The sequence below is a fragment of the Vanacampus margaritifer genome, chromosome 8 (genome assembly GCF_051991255.1).
Source record: "Vanacampus margaritifer isolate UIUO_Vmar chromosome 8, RoL_Vmar_1.0, whole genome shotgun sequence".
NCBI classification, from domain to species: Eukaryota; Metazoa; Chordata; class Actinopteri; order Syngnathiformes; family Syngnathidae; genus Vanacampus; species Vanacampus margaritifer.
In genome coordinates this window covers 9,396,862-9,414,349 of record NC_135439.1, presented here as the reverse complement: position 1 = coordinate 9,414,349, position 17,488 = coordinate 9,396,862, and the positions used below count along the sequence as shown (strand labels likewise).

General features: G+C 37.9%; 2 protein-coding genes across 4 annotated transcripts in view; both read right to left on the bottom strand.

Annotated features, from left to right (window-relative positions):
* itga7 (integrin, alpha 7) overlaps window positions 1-9,327 on the bottom strand; it is a 31,549-nt gene extending 22,222 nt beyond the window's left edge. For 2 of the 3 annotated variants that reach the window (XM_077574118.1, XM_077574120.1), the window contains exon 1: window positions 9,053-9,327. In XM_077574118.1, the coding sequence (XP_077430244.1) occupies window positions 9,053-9,258 (206 nt within the window). In that variant the 5' untranslated portion in view covers window positions 9,259-9,327. The remainder of the gene's footprint in view (window positions 1-9,052) is intronic. The other variant, XM_077574119.1, reaches the window with a different exon arrangement.
* A 4,654-nt stretch (window positions 9,328-13,981) lies between these two features.
* LOC144056761 (uncharacterized) lies at window positions 13,982-16,824 on the bottom strand. The gene is made up of 5 exons (XM_077573810.1): window positions 16,667-16,824; window positions 16,438-16,585; window positions 15,207-15,367; window positions 14,844-14,999; window positions 13,982-14,678 (listed from the first exon to the last, which is right to left on the bottom strand). Exons 1-5 carry the CDS (start codon window positions 16,755-16,757, stop codon window positions 14,587-14,589), a joined length of 648 nt encoding a protein of 215 aa, XP_077429936.1. The 5' UTR covers window positions 16,758-16,824; the 3' UTR covers window positions 13,982-14,586.
* Window positions 16,825-17,488: the final 664 nt, after the last annotated feature.

Genomic DNA, 17,488 nt, shown 5'->3' with positions numbered 1-17,488 from the left:
CGAATGCATAATAAAACGGGGAAAAGAGAGAGACAGCTGGCAGTCGGGGCGAAAACCCTTTGGGACACTGCGGTTCCCTGCCAGGGAAGGTGATTCAATGCAATGATTTGTTTCAAAGAAATATTTGGCAAATTCCCTCAGAAAATGTGCCTCATGGTCCGATTGCTGATTGCATGCAGTACCACCAGAAACCTTGGCTGACATTTGAAGACAAATCGGTTCTAGCAATGGTGAGAGTTGTCACCATCCTGAAAATCTGTAATTTTTTTTTTTTTTGGGGGGGGGGGGGGGTGCTATGAGACAAGCGACCCCATCCTCGGGTCACATACATCTTTAACAAGCCCCTCACTTCACCAGCTGGCCCTCTATTGATCAACATGTGAATGACCATTTCCAGGGCATTGATGAGGTAATGATTGGCCCTTAGGAATATATTCACATCTGTCCATTGTCATTCTTCTCCTTATCAATCAATTGATCCATGCCATTTAGATGTTTATCTACGGAGACTGAAGAACACTGGTAGGCAGATCATGGGCACAAAATGGATGACATCCATCCATTTGTATTTTTCAGCCGTTTCTATGGCGATTCCTCATCCTACTCAACAGTGTAACAAAAAATAGAAAAAGAAAACGTTCACATTTGCATTCAACCCTATAAACAATTCAGAGTTGTAAATTAACGTCACGTGTTTGATTTTGGTATACGGTGGAAGCCAGAGTATGCGTGAACCTCAGAACTGTCAGGGAGACGTGCTAACCGCTAGCATGACCGTGCCGCGACAGTATAACCAATTTATTGCAATTTATGTCAAGTGTGGCTGAAGATTTAAACTAAAGAAAAAAGGACTATAAACATAAACATTGACACAAAACTTTACGGACTGACCACTCTTCTGGGATTGTTTTTACATAGCTCCTGCTAATTTGCTAGCAACAGTCAAAACTAACTGGCTCAGTAGCTCATTGGATTAAGGTTAGCCGACATCTTGGTGAAGGGAAAAAAAGTTGTGTGGATATTTCTGATATAACTATTAATGTGACACTAGAATAAAAATTAAAAAAAGAAACGTTTTTATTAAGATCCTTGTAGATACTCTCATGGATCGGATTGCTTTGTTTGTCTGAGAAGAATTTCTTCTCTCATCTGTTCATCCAACAAGGCTAGGGTGCAAAACCCAACTATTTATTCTCCAAGTTACATCCCAACCACAAATGATATCATTTAATGGAAATCTTTTTATTAAGCTAGCACAAACATTTTAGTTAATGTTGGATCAATGTCACTTTTTTTTGTTAACAAAGGTATTTGTATTAACTGATTGGCATAAAAACATGCCTCATTTTGACTGATGGATGTACATCCATAAAAATATAAATAAATACAAACATTCAAAAGGAATATTCATTACTTGGACTGAAAGACAAACCTGTCATATAAAATGTTTTCATTTCCTGGTTTATACATGACAGCTATTGTATAGAGATGCTATTATCTGATTGATTGAACCGCACGCACGCACACACACATTTAATCAAAAGGTGAGTCCGGTCACGGCTTATTCATCCCCGCAGCTCCTGCTTGTGTTAGCCCCTCCCCCACATTAGGAGAATGTGACAGCCAGGGTCAACCTCTTGCTTTCTCCTCAAACAACCTTGATGACACTTGAATAATTAAACACCAAAAACAAACGATCGTCCCTCTGATGATCTCGACGTGTTTTCCTGCTCTCATAGCGACTGAAATTGTTTTCTTGCTGACGGCGCGCATTGTCCCACTCTCGCTCGGCTAATATTCCTGAAAGCTTTCGGGCCTGGCACCGGCGCTTCCCGCCGAGCTTTTGTCCGGGTCATGGCGGGCCGGCGGAGTGCTAAATGGACAGCCAGTGAAGAGTATTCATGGTGAGAGTCCTATAAATCCTTACTGGTTGTAGGTAAGCAGTGGGAAAAAGGGGGAACTTGGATCCGCTGCCAAGGCTTTCACGTGAATGGGCTGCAGGAGATTTAATGACAAGAGTTACTGTAGATGGATCAGGAATTGAGTTTGGGGATGAGGAAGAACGAGGGTGAGGCTGTTCCTAACGCAAAGAAAAATGGTGGGGGGCGGGGGCTCTTTTATTATGCTTTTGTGATGCAAATCAACAAGTCCATTCTGTGTGTGAAGGAATGGTGCAAGGACATAATGACACACATTTAAAGGGGTGTCAAACTCATTCTTGTCACAGGCCATGTTGTAGTTATGGTTTTCTTCAAAGGGCTGTTATGACTGTGAAACCATATAAATGTATAATTGCCTCATCAGTTTCATTTAGTTAGAGGTTAATTAATTAATAAAATGGTCATGCTAGTAACTCAAATATTAATATCTAATCTCAGATCATCTCTCCCCATTGAAATGAATGGAAATGTAGTTAATCTGTTCCAGAGTCCCCAAAAAAACATTGTCAGTAAACACAGTAGGCAGTGGGCCTGAGCTAATCTAAAACGGATTAAAGCAAAGTGGAAAAGTATGCTGTGGTCTGACGAGTCCAGAATTAAATTTCTATTATTATTATTATTGTTATTAGTGGTCATAATAAGCTATTAATGCAGTGCATGCCTAAGCCCTTCAGTTTGGCAAGTCTTGTAAAATTTTAGTAGACTTCTTAAAAATACGCCTTATATTTACTATAGTTTATCCATATTAACTCATCTGCACCCAAAAACGTATAAAAACGTTCTATTTTAAATATTGCCATTGTCCCAAAACCGTATTTATACGTTTTTTATGTTGTTGGTTTTTTTTATGCTAGCATATACAGAAGGCTTTGATGCAGCCTCTGACCCGAAGAGGACGTTTAAAGCAATTGTAGTTATTACTCCCAAAAAAACGGCTAGCAGGTGACAGAGTATAAGAGATCAACCAGGACCATGTTGCAAAAATGCTCTTTTCCCCAGTGTTTTAAACAGATTTGTGAATAATGATGAAACTTAGCTATATTCTGATGCTAATTGCTGCAAAACAGAAACAGATACAAATGTACTTTTTTCCCGATGAAAGAAAAGACTCTAATCTTTCTTTTGGTAGGTTGCATGTTTTTATAGCAATAGAACACAATATTCTGTGGGCCTTGCAAAATCAGTCAAAATCCAGTAAAACAGCCGGGAGCGAAGGGGGATGCTTCAGTGAAAATGGCTGAGTGACAGAGGATGGCGGAGTGAATGAGTTAATGACATTAAAAATGTATAAGATATATGTATTAGACATAAAGACGTTTTTTAAAAGTCAGCTACCTTTCTCACGATTTTATATTTCCATGTAACTGTCACTTTTCCCCAATATGCCAACAATTTATGACCTGCTGTCACAGCGTACCAATGTGTTGCACTGAGAGTCAGAAATGGCTTCCTTGAATACAAAAGCTGACCTAAAGACCTGAGTGGATGAAGATGAAGCACAATAGATGTCTTTGAACGCCACACAGACAAAACAGCACTGATGATTTGTGAGCTGCGGAAAGACGCCGCATCGCCCGTGCTTACACTTTCAACTAAACACTGAGGCAGGAAAAAGGATGTAACACTTCCATTGGATTGGGTCCAACATACAAACTGATGCAGTGGCAGTGGGCCAAACCCATCTTATGGGGAAGACTGCATCCTCTACATCATGCTGCGAGGACTATATGGATGGAAAACGCCAGTAAAATGTTAGTGCTTCATATAGACTTTAAGTGCTTGATTGTATCAAATAAAAGTAGTGCTGCCACGCCACAGCAGTTGGAATATCTCAGCTACAAGACATCATGAATTATTTGACACACAGAGTAGTTTGGTGGGTTTGTGGTTAGTACATCAGCCTCAGAGTTCCACATTTTGGGCCTTGTGAGGAGTTTGCATGTTGTCTCCGAATACATGTAAGTGTGAAAGTGAGCAAAAATGATTGTCTATGAGTGCTCGCCCATTGGATGGTGACCAGTCCAGGTTCTCGCTTAAAGTCAGCTCACCCGCTACGCTAATAAGGACAAGCAGTACACAAAATGGATGGATGGATATTTTTAGGATGTAGGCTAAAATGTTATCATTTTTCAATGTTTGTATTGCCATCCTTATGTGTAACTTTATATGTATTTTTTTTTAATTATTTATTAACTTTATTTTTAGGCTTAAATATGTTTTTCATCTTTACCTTGATTTAAAAATATTATTTATTTAGTTATCTTTATTGTAAAAGATGTAATATCTTTATTTTTGTTTATAAATGTTTTCAATTTTATCATTACTTTTATTTCTAAATATATTTTACTATATCTTTAGTTTCCTTTTTAGTATCATTATTTGTATTTTGAAATATACTATTTTATTTTATTTATATTTTAAATTCAATGAGTTTTATTTGTAATTTTTTATTTATATTTTTCAGTTGAACACACATATATATATATATATATATATATATATATATATATATATATATATATATATATATATATTTTTTTTTTTTAAGTACAATAAAAAAAAATCATATTTTTTGTTAAATTGCCGTCTTCGTACCACATCACTCTCGTTTTACGTGTTGATTTGTATCTTCCCAAACAAACAATTAACATTATAAGCATTAGGCCTAAAAAGCATTTGGTTGCCCTCATTGTTCAAGAGGGAAATATAAAGCAAATGTATGTTTTTAGCATTAAAATTGCATTGAAAGTCACAACAAAGTACCACGTCGAATTTGCTGTTCTGATCGACAGCTGAGGTCTTGAACACAGGGAGTTTCCTGTCTTCGCCATGTGCTCAACTATTAGTGGAGGCACTTGTCATTTCAGTATAAATAGCAGATGCACACATAACTCCCACTCAAATGCCCCCGTCGTCTGTCTGACAGCAGCGGCAGCAGCGGATTGTTAAGCTGCTTCGAGATGCCAGCAGACCTCCACCAAGGCCAAGTAATAGAAGCCAGCGCTTGTGCTCGCACTGAGGAGATTGTGTGCGACGCGGCACAAAGACAGCACAGTAGTTCATTGAAGCAACCGCAGCGTGGGCTTTTGCCGATAGCCATCTTTCACAAAGCTGCTTTGATTTTTACAAACCGCTTCTGTGCCTCCCAAAAAAATCATGCTAGATTACCTTATTTACACTCATACCTTAGAGCTTCGGTGGGAGAAAAAAAAAAAGAAGCTTGCTACGCGACGCTGACTTTTCAATGCTCATTACTGGCATCTACAGGTCTGGAGTGCAACAGCACCCACTGATATGTCCGGATTTTTCAAGTGTCAGAAAGGAATGTTTAGTGTTGCATCGGATCGCGTGAAACTAATGAAGTGTCAGGATCTTCAAAGCAGTAATGATCATATCATAATCACCAAGTTCAGTGCAGCGTGACCTCAGGCAAGAGTCACACACAAAGCTCAGCCGCCTTCAAAAGCAGATGAGTCAGTGCAGCATCTGATTACAACACTTTGGGGCAAGATGTCCTCGTCATGGCGCTTTTTAGAACGTGTCATCCGAACCGCTTAATGGAAATGTATTATTCATACAGGAGAGTCAGTTTACCTGTATTTGTTTTGTGAATAATAAAGTATGCTCTCAGAATAGAGTCTATTAAGCCACTGCTGAGGTTGTGATATGATTTCTGGGAATTTGACTCGTAATGTGTCATGTCCCTCTGATATGTTTACATTTAGGAGATTCTGTTTTTAGACCTTTAGTGTCTTAAAGAGGAAGTCAACCTTAAACATTTCTTGACAATAATATGTTATATGTGACCTCGCTAGTCTAAACATGACATTCTGATTCATATTACATTTATGTAATATAAGTTATGCAGCAAAATCCAGTGGTATTTATCCACGCCACTTGCTGTCGACTGAAGATGACATCACAGCTGCTCAGGGCGACCAATCACTGCTCACCTGTTTTCGCAAGCTGAGCTGTGATTGGTTGTTACCTGACACCTGAGAAACTGTGATGTCATTTTCACTCGTCACCAAGTGGCAAATGGCCACCTTCGGATATTGATAAACAAAATGCAGGATTTTCATAGAACATATAATTGTCAATAAAAAAATTTTGGGTGGGGGGTTGACTTCCCTTTAAAAAAGCCATGGCCAAACTGTCTTCAACATCCCAAAAACTGAATTGCATCCATTCCTTTGTATACCTAATAGTGTGGCCATTGAAAGTAAACACATGCAGTCAGTCAGGCGTTTCCAACAATATTTTTGCTAAAAATATAAGCAAGCCGTCCATACATAGCGATGGAGTGATGGAGTTACGAGCAGCCACGCTTTCTTGACCCTCTTCAGGTCCTCCCGCGGCGCAGCAATATGACACTATTGGCTCGAGTCACTTTTTAAAATAAGATGGAGCCATGGTGCTGCGCAATATATATACAGGATTGCTAGTAGTTTTAAGGCTGATGTCACCGTGTTGGTTTGAGCAGGCGACAGCAAGACTGCAGTGCAGCTAAAGCGGGCGGTTGAAAGTTAAAAATGGAGGAATACGTCTATTAATGAGGAGGCGTCTATTATAGAAGAGGCCTTTAGTTGTTCACGCACAGTCTTTGGACTAATACTTTATAATTTGCAGCTAGATTTAGCTGTTGTCATTCATATAACACAATAGAGGCTTTATTTCCAACTAAACAAGTCCAGATTATGTAAATAAGTTTGTAAATTGAGACAAGATCATTATTTCGGTGTAAAGTGGTGCCTTGACTTACAAATTTAATTTATTCTTTGACATGGCCACAATTCAAAACAAACGCAAATCATCTTTCCCCATTAAAATGAATGAAAATGTTGTCAATTTGTTCCAGCACCCCTAAAGAAAGTTTTTTTTTTTTTTAATAAGAAAAATAACACTCTAAAGTATAGTACTTTATATATTTTTAAAAAGTTGCATACACAATTTGATAGATGTAAATAATTGATCATTTTGTGCATCATGGTTTCAAGCTTTCATGCTTATTTACATTGTGTTGCTCCCTCTGGCGCAAGAGCATTGGCCACCAGGGGGCAGTATAATACTTCATGCAAATTAAATACGCAAAGAAGACGATCCCTTCTAAACTCCGTGAGCTGCATAGTCGTTTTTCACAGATGATAAACAATATCTACTGGTGAGTATTGTTAGAAAGTCTATTTTGCTGCACTGTCCATTGCTTAAAATGTTCTAAAAAAAAAATTTGCCTGTCTAAGGCGCTTTGCATTACGTGTTAGCATTAAGCTAATAGGCTTTCGTATGTGCTTTTGGTCAATATACAAAAGGGTCTTCTCTTTCATTAGTTGACAGTAAATGTCAACTGGAAGTGTCAATATAAAGACTACATCTATGTAATTCATCTGAGAGTCTGTTTACGTGCCTGAATTGGTGCTGGTTTGGTTAGCAACAGAGTTCAAACGCATATGGGGGAGGCGCCTTAAAAGTCTTGAAGTTGAACGGTCATCGCACGTAGCGTCATGCAAAAAATGTCAGCAAATGCCTTGAGTTCCATGAGAATTAGTAGGATTTTGCTTTTTTTTGAGGCGTTTTTTTTAGCAGTTTTATAAAAATCTCCTTTTCAAGCAAAATGAAGGAAAAGCACATTAATCTGCATAATTGAAACCAATAGAGCGCTTAGGCTCTCATTATCATACTGTGTCTCTGCACACGTAGCAAATGTCCACTTGCTTGTAAAGTGATGCACAAGTGAAAAAAGAACACAAAATTAGAATGTACAAGCAGAGTTGAGTGAGGAACCGATTTTAGACAAAGTATATGTCCACTTATGGTTACGGGAATACTGATGACAATCAATAAACCTCAAAGACGTGTTTAATGAAACAATCTCCAACGTCTGCTGATTCATCACATATGCTCCCATACGCCCTTGATTTCCCGTTCAGCCTATTAGCTGAATGCACAGCGCACATTAAACTCCCGCACCCGAATTGAATTACGCGTGTGCTGACAATCGTTTGGCGCAACAATGCTGCAGTGCACATCCAGTGGCAAGTAGTTGTTTTTTTTTCTCCACACTTCTTGACGAAGTATTGAACATGATGTACGGATCTCCTTCTAAAAAGCACATTTGGAAAAAGAATCAAGCTGTTGGGGCCGAGTGGTGAGAATTTTGTGCTCCATGGGGAGTAATTAAACATGGCCGCCAAGATGAATGGATGGATGTTAAAATATTTTTTTTAGGAAACACACCCAGTAGGGCCTGATTGATTAATCGGCTGGTCGATTTAATCTGGTGATGTTGTTGTTATTATTATTATTATTATTATTATTATTATTATTATTATATCTTAGAAAAACAGCAAAAGTTGGCCAATGTTTTGCCAGATTTTTTTTTTATACACATTACAGTACAAGACAAAGATAAGAACTTTTTTTTTTACCCCCCACCCGTACACAAAAATCAGCAAAACAATGGCCGATTTCTCTCCCTGTTGAAAAGTTTAAAAATAAAAATGCTAAAAGACAAAAGGTTGGATAACAGTCAAATGTAATTCATATCTTTATTGTTGGGACCCCCAAAAAATAATTATTTAATTCATTAAAGTTTTTGTTTTAATTAAATGGCCAGTTAATTGGTAATGGGAATTTTATTCTGCCCAATTATTTATTTTGCCAAATATCCACAAAAAATCTGCCAAAATATGGCTAACATCTCAAAAATCTTATTTCACGCAAATCTCAAGTCACTACCGCTGTATATATTAAATGTATAATGTTTGTGACTCTGCAAGCAATTATGGTGAAGCAGCATTTTGCTGTTATGCTGCATGCAAAAGGAATAAGCCTAATATAAGCAAAAATATTATACACTTGCGTCAGCCGCAAGTGTATAATATTTTTGTAATCAATTTTCCAAAATCGTTTTCTTGCACTTAAATGTCTTTAGTGCTTTTGTATATAAATACTTTTAAATGTTGTACTTTTAATGATGAAAAGCCTTACCTTGCCTCTATTTTAACCATGCAATTCACTTTTGTGAGTTCTGTCTGTGATAAGTTGTAAAAGGAAAGCGTTAAAAGGTTCCCTTATAGGGTTGGAACAGGTGCACACAGAAGTTGTAAACTCACCAGCTCTGAGGTTCTGGCGTGAGCTGCTGGTGTAGCGCGAGAGAGAAACCAAAAAAGGTCCCGCGGTCTCCCAGCTTGTGCAGCATGTGAGTAGTATCCAGGTTGAAAGCCCCCACGTGGTTAAAAAGAGTCAGCAGAGCCCACAGGAGACCCAACCTGCTGATCCCACTACTCCCAAGGGGCCCACCCAGGACCGCTTCTGCCATGCTGAAGCTTCAAGAGCAGAACTAGAAGATCTCGCAGTGCTTCCGAGGAGGAAATCCTGCTCCTGCGGCGGGAAATCCTCTTGTTGTGGCTTTTTGGTGCAGTCAGTGTGAAAGGGGGGGGGGGAGCAGGCTGGGCTCAATGTGCTCCCGTCGGCTACCAGAGTGCAAGTGTGCAGTACGCGCCTCCTCCCCTCTCCTCCTCCTCTGTGCACCCGAGGGAGACGAGGGAGGACAAGTGCCTTGAATAGCCCCACTCACTCCTCCCCCCTCCATCCTCACACACACACGCTCTCAGCTGACAGCAACACTCAAAGGACTGCTGCCAAAATACCAGGCAAGGTTGTCAAGGTACTTGGAGGCTGCTGAATAGAGACAGAGTGGGTGACGAAAAAATAAATAGATAAAAATACACGAGACAGTTTTTATTTATCTGCTGTGTTCGCACGGTCCAAAAGACTTCACTTTTTTAGATGCCTCTAACTTTCACACGGTCCAAAAGACTTCACTTTTTTAGATGCCTCTAACTTTCCATGTCGCTGGCCTAACCAAAACCTTGTAACTCCAAAATCGTCACTTTTCAAGAGATCCCCAAAATGGCATATTTACTCAACCATTAACATGTTATCACCAAAGACCAAAAGTGCCGATTTAAAAATATATATATACATGTAATCTACCAAATTGTGATTTATGAAAGTTTCGGCCCAACGCCAGAGATGTGGCTGAGCATTCACCCAAATTGCATTGAAACACAGGAATGAACCACAGGCATTAGCTTAGCGCTAGCTAGCTGCTATGACAGACATAACACGGATGGATTTAAAACTGTACCAAAAGCACAAAAAAAATACAATAAAACAACCTGGGTTCTGTTGTTGGCCAGTGTTCAGCGAAGAATTATGGAGGTTAAAGTCAAGTATTTTAAAGTCAAAAAGGAAAACCTTTCCATTGGTTAACACGGTTGTGTTAGCGCATCGGCTAGACGGCTACGTAAACAGTTTTGGTACACTCCAATGTATTTTCAAAAAAGGACATATATTTATAATTTCCCATTATGATCAAATTGGATTTTTTATATTTTGGACTATGGTGTTTTTGGGGTAAAGCGCAATTAAAAACCCATTTGAATGGTGGTAAAAGTAATATACAAACAAACACGTATTTGGTATACGAGTCCAGGCTTTAGCGACGTTCTATTCTGTGATTGTGTCATGTTTAGTTTGACATTAAATTTCAACTGAAAGTGGCAATAAATAGCTTGAAGCCTCTTTTTGAAAAAATAGTAACATTTATTGATTTAATTATTAGCATTTGACTGCAATTTACTTTTTTTTATTATCCACACATCAAGAAAGCATAAATAAATTATAATTAAAATAAGAATGAAAAAAAAAAGTTTAAAAGTAGCTACATTTTGGGTTATTTTAATTTAAAAAAAAAAGGTACATTTTTATTATTTTATTTTATTATTATTTTAAATTTTCTATATTGCTTAGCCTCTTTCTAGGGTTACAGGTAGCCCATTGCAGCTAATTTTATTAGTTATGATAATTATTTGTATTAAAATTGATGGCAATTATACAATCTGGATCACGTCCAGATTTGAAATTACCTCAGCTTCTGACACAGCATACATGAGGAAAGAACATTAAAGAAGATGGGGATTTTATTTTATTTAGACTATTCATACATCCCACCCATCACCAAAAAATATCTGCATGTATCCTGTACGGTATATAAAAAACGGTGAACAGGAAGTAGCGTACACACACAATGCAGACGCGCACACCATGGAGACAATCTGGACTAGATTAGAGAGTTTTAAGAGTCCCATTGAGGCACAAAAAGTTGGATTTTTGTATTTCCTGTGAGAGGATGAAATAGTGGGAAAGATCTGTCCACACATTGTTGACTTTTGCAACTACTTTACATCCCAGTTGTGTGTTGTCAGCTGTACTCGGACCACCTGATGACTGCTTGTGAGCAGCTGTCACCTCAACTGTTGCATGCAATAAACTGTCACGTGTGACATTTTTAACATATTATATGAGGGTTAACATGCTTGTTGCAAGTTACTTTCACACTTTGGACAGTTTAATGAGATGAAAATGAAGTGATAGCCGACAGGATGGTTCAAAACTAAACAGAGCTCGGCTGTACTGTTTTGTTTTTGTGCAATAATTTAATTTTTTGTCTTGTAGTTACAATGAAGTCAATTTTTTTCCACCATTTTTTTTTTTTTTTTTTTACATTAGGAGGGCATGTTTTGCAGAAAATGTTATTCTAAAATAACATGTAGGAAAATAGTTCAAACTTTTAATAAGCACATTTTAAAAAACAAAAAAATACTGTCAGATTGTGTTTGCAATCATGTGGGAAAGTCGTGCGTGTATTGTATGACTACTTGGACAGAGGGAATCAACGCATTCACTTGGGAGTTTGTTCCCACACACAAGCCAGTCTTGTGGGGCTTTCTGCGGCCAGCATCTAACTCTTTTCTCTTTTTTTTTTACTGTCCAAAAAGTTTATGAAGGGATATTTTAACATTCCCCTCTGTATTGTACTTCATATTTTAGTTGTGTACTCACCTTCTCTGAGCGTGTAGGGGACCGAGGAGAGGGAGCATTGTTGAATTCATTCATCCACTGTCACACTTTTTTAAAAAACGATAATAAACGTTACCCCGCCAAAAAGTTGGGTACTCACGACTAACTACTAATGTGACGGATGCGGACACCTTGCTTGGAAGGAGAGTCTATTCACATTCTAGTCATATTGTATTGAGCATTTAGCATTTTATACCAAATCGGTGATCGGCTGTAATGTCTTGCCCGATCAATCAATGACGTAATGGATCGGCTCCACGAAATAAGACATTATGGTATATTTACTGTTTATCAGCATTTTTGGAGGATTTTTTTCCCCCCCATGCATTTTTAAGTGACATCAATTATTATACATAGGTCGGGCCACTCCCTATCAATCGTCAATAGTGGCGGTCGACAGTAAATAATATAGATATAAAAGTTTTGAAATAAATATATTGCTCCATCTTCTGATTGAATCTGTGATCGGTTAGCATTTTTATACAAACTCGTTGATCGTTGATTGGTAATTGGCCGGAAAATCCTGATCGTGTAAAGCCTAAAATGCTACACTTCTGAAAACGGTTTGTGTTGTGTGGTTATGTCGCAAAAAAAAATCTAAACATGCATTACCGACTTATTCTATAGCCTATATTTATTTATTTATTTATATTTAAGTAATAAATATATCATTAAAAATGTGGTTGCAAAATTTCAAAAGTAAAATATTTTTAACTAAATAAAAAGTAACTTTATATATATTTAATGAAAATTGAAATAAATAATAAATAAAATAAGAAGAAAATAATACTGTGATTATCTTAAATGTTTTGTATTTTACTATATTTTATCAATAAATGATTAATTAAATTATTAACATAAATTTATGTTTAAATTTGGTTGTATTTCAACAATTAGCTATGAATTTATTTTACTCTTATATATTTTGTATTGTACTTCAGTTTACTGTATTTTTACTGTACTTAATTTAAATACTGGTAAATAAATAAATAAATAAATAAACAATAATAAAAAATATTTATTAATGAATTATCTGAAAATCTCTATTGTCTATACTTCAATACTGAATTTGGTAGGGAAAAAATGCTAATAATTGGTTCTAATTTGATACTCAACAAATCGAGCAAATGCATGATCAAAACTTTTCCTGGTTCGAGCAAGAAAACTATTTCCACACTTGCTAAATTACTAGTTACCTACATACATATTTAATTGCAACTTTGCTGTACTTTACTGTATGTATGCATGTATTTATTTCAACGAAGCTCTATCGATTTGTGTATTCCTCCTTAAAATACATGCAGGTCAAATTGCAACTCGCACGACTTTAAAAGAGGTTGCAGCGCATTTTTTATTAAAAAATAAAAAGCCATAGAAGAAGGCCTCGGAACAGAACACAGCGAAGTTTGACGTATGGATGCCAGGAAAGACCCGGGTAAAGATGATGTACCACAAGGTGCATGACAGCAGCATCCTGATGCTAATCCTCATTAGCAGTCAGAGCACCACCTCAAGGAGAGGCTTCATTTAGACCTCAAGCAGGCAGCACATACGGGCAGGGTCATTTTTCCTGTTTTAGCACCCCCAGTACCGTACATAGTCAGCACTATTACTGTATTGATTCATCGACTAAGGGGCGGGTGGGGGTGCGCTGCTGTAAAAGGGCGTGTTGCTTCTTATTATGGGATTAAATCCAAGCACATCCATGCTGACTATATAACTACACTTCCCTCAAGGAGCCTGAGCTGAGTGCAGCTGTTTTCTCACACTGGATGCTCACTTCGGGATACCGAGGAAGGGGGAAAGTAGCACATTAATTATAATAAGATGTCATCATGCTGCCGGTCAGGGAAATATCACCTTGTCAAAATGTGATTGACAACAAAAGTGGATCAAGTCCAAATAAACACCCGGATGCTGTTGGCTTGATGACACGGTGATTTATACTTTGGGAGAGAACAGGAAATGTGACATCATTATTAACTTTCTTGAATCGGCAAACAGCCTCTGTGTCCTCAAAAGGTAACAACAGCGGGCTCTAGTGGTGCATTGAGTCTATCGCAGGCATTTGGAGACAGCGGGCAGTGCGGATGAAGAAACTCTTTTCAAACATGACATTACGACCAGCATTTTGTCTGTCTTTAATTGAGAATTAAGCAGTGGGTAGATGTTTTGTCATTTTCATTTGTGTTGTTGGATTTTGTTGCATTAAATATGTTCACTTTGTCATAGTTAATTAAATGGCTGTATAAAAAGCAGTCCATTCACCATTAAAGTTTCAGTGCACAGACAGCTAGCTAATGGAACCGTCCGACTAGTCTCTTTGCTTTATGATGGAGGAAGCACTTTAAAAAAAAAAGAAGCTAATTTATTCACAATTGCTTTTGGCCATTTTTTGCACTGTAAAGCAATGACTGTAGAATTTACAGTAAATAACTGCCTAAAAAAAGTTGCAAGCTAATTATTGTAAAATCTCAGGTAAAAATCTATTACAGCATCTTACTGTAAATTGTTTACATTTTTACTGTATATAAATTACAATTACTTAATGTATTCTAAGTAACTATAATTTATATATAGTAATACATTTTACAATAATTGGCGAGCAACTTTTTTTTGCCAGTTATTTACTGTAAATTCTACAGTCAATTCTCTACAGCGTGTGCGTGTATTTAGATGTCCCCAATGCCAAATGATGCCAAATGATTCGCGACGTGTGATTTTAGGGGTTGAAACCATATGCAGGGTTGTAGGGAGGTTGCGAATGTTGATCTGGACGTGGCGGTAGAACACCTGGAGGGTACATGGGAGGAGCTAAAACAAAGAGATCACATCATGTGACATGATGATGATGAAAATGCTTGAATTTATGCATATAACGATATCATTTCAAATGTACAAAACATTAACGTATCCTTGTGCAATGAGCCAGACTCTGCTCCGCAAAAACATTATTATGAAGTCAAAGTAAGAACTCACGTCCTCCCATGTATGCCGGCGGTCCCGCTGGTGCTGTGGGTACGGGGACTCCGTAATGAGGTGGGACAGGCACGGGCTGGTAGCCAGGATGGGGCGGCTGATGCTGAGGCGTGGAGGCTGGCTGATGGGGTGCGACGACAAAGGTGGATGTCACATCTACACAAAGTGGTTTGAGAGAACAACAAGCAAGTGTGTCAATTGTTCTGTGTATGCCAGCAACATGAAGTCCTTGGCAAAATAATGAAAATGTCCTTATATTAGGCAGATTATGAATAAGGGTGTGTAGACTTTTTACATCCACTGCACATGTGCCTTGGCTCAAAAAAACATTGGGAAACAAGAAAAAAAAAGAAAATGTCTCACTTTGACGTTGTCGCGAGTTGCGTTTCCGGCACTTTTTGTACAGAAAGCAGCAAGGAGCCACAAAGCAGGTGATGAGACCCACGCAGAAGATGATGGGAAGGACTGCGCCGAGGATGCTGCCCACAAGTATTGTAGTCCTGGAGTGCTTCTCAAAGCGAGACCTGCGCAGATGAACCAGTAGTAATCGTCAACAGAAGCATTATTGCTAAAAATTGTGGTCAAAATTGAACCTCTGACGTCGATTTTTTGTTACACTGAAATGATTTTTCCCCCCCATAAAAACATGTTGGATTGTCACCATTGCAAAACCTACAGCATTGTGTAATTATTCGATTTGCCGGTTTTACTCAGAATTAAGAAATTTGATAGCACAATTTGTTTAAGAATGAGATTATGCCAAAAAGAAGGAGTTGAACTAGCAAAAAAGTCATCATTTTACAGGCCCAAAAATATTAGGAGAATATTGTGAGAAAACGGTTGATAGTCAAAAGAACTGTCGAAAACAAAAATGCACGTTCCGTTAACATACTGCAAAGTAAACAAAATTTTGCCAGAGAAGTCATTACCTTACAACAACAAAAATCAGGATATTATGAGAAAAATGTGTGATTTCACAAAAATTAAGTTGTATTTTATTTTTTACAAGACAACAGTAAGCCACAAAAAAGAAAAACATTCCTTTTTGGAATGACAAAATCATAAATTATAATAATACAATATATAATTATATAATCATAAATTTAAAGCTACTGGTGTAATGTAATGTAATTTCAAATCGCTACTGCCACCTGTGGCCAAAAAAATGAAGCTTCATTTTCCCTTCTCATACACAACGTGCACATGACGTCACACCCGCAGACAGAAGGCGGGAAATTCGAAGCCGAATTCTGTCTGAAAACTTTTTAAATTAAATAAAAAAATTAAAAAACTATTGTAAAAATATTTTTGGCCAAATTGTTACAGAAAGCAGCTTTAAAAAGAAAAAAAAACCTCTTAACTTAAAAAAAAAACTTGATAAAAACAAAAAACACTTACATAAAAAGAAAAACCTTGTAAAAAAATTTAAGAAAAATTTTAATTTTTACAACAATAAGTGGAAGTGTACACCCCAACCACCCCCCACCCCCACCCCCCCAAAAAAGTGCACTTCAACACCAATAAAACGGTATCAGGTGCGATTTCAGAAGTTCAAATGACCAGAGAATAGATATTTATGTGCAAATTTTGCTACCGGTCATCGCAGAACTCTTGAGTTAGCTCCCTTGACTTTTTAGCGCAGCAATATTTATTGCTGCAGGTTCCACAGCAAAACATGCTACCACACCCGTGACCATCGCGATGGACGCCGCTGTCATCCCAGTAGCTGGAACAGTCATCAGCTGGAAGACAAGCCAAGACATATTAGGCTCACAAAAGAGCAGATGAGAAAGAGCAGACCTGACACCAAAAAGCTAACTCACCCCATATAGTTGGTAGAAAGAAGACGCAAGACACGAACACAAGAATGGACAAAACGGGCGACACCATTACTGCAAAGACAAACACTAACATACTGTGTGTGTGAGACTGTCCCACCCAACAACCTAGTCACTCTGCAACATTCCTGCCGAACCGGCTCGGTGTAATTAATGACCGACTGCTACGGTTGAATGCTATCAAAATGAAATGAATAATGTATCCAAATAAAGTGAAGTGATTGACTCTTTCCTGGGATCTCAGTGTGGATCGCTGAATAATGGAAAACATAATTGAAATTTCACTCTGTAGTTAGTCACTCACCACCTAGAGTGCTCGTCACGATTATTGGCATCCCTGGTTAAGATGTGTTAAACTTAAAAACCTTTTTTTTTTTGCTGAAGCATACGCAAACCTCTTGAATTAGGAGACTCGGTCCCCTATCTACAGCGCCCCTAATGGTGGCAGGTGGTACTGTACCCCTGGTCACCCGGCCATTAAAAATGAATGGGCCCATTCATTTGCTATGGGAGATTTCGACCCCTGTAAGTTGTAGCCTAACATATCACCATTCACCACTAGATGGCAGACATTGCTAAATTCTGCTTCGACCTGTTCTACTTGAGTAGCCTACCAGTAGGCCTAACTTTTTCTTTTTTTTTTGCATGTTTGGAATGATATGTCATACATATTGGTATGACTATGGTATGGTACGAGTGCCTGCCTCGATAATTTTCCCCACAGCGAAATGGTTCCCCTGGGCCATGGTCTGGTTACTTCATCTGATCAAGAATCCATCAAAATGTATTAACTTAAACATGTACCCT

Excerpts from the sequence above, each read along its gene's own strand:
- LOC144056761 (XM_077573810.1), bottom strand. The coding sequence starts at position 16,757 with ATGTTAGTGTTTGTCTTTGCAGTAATGGTGTCGCCCGTTTTGTCCATT. Across the intron at positions 15,368-16,437 it reads CAAGAGTTCTGCGATGACCG|GTCTCGCTTTGAGAAGCACT; the intron begins GTAGCAAAATTT and ends TCATCTGCGCAG. Across the intron at positions 14,679-14,843 it reads GCCGGCATACATGGGAGGAC|CTCCTCCCATGTACCCTCCA; the intron begins GTGAGTTCTTAC and ends TCTTTGTTTTAG.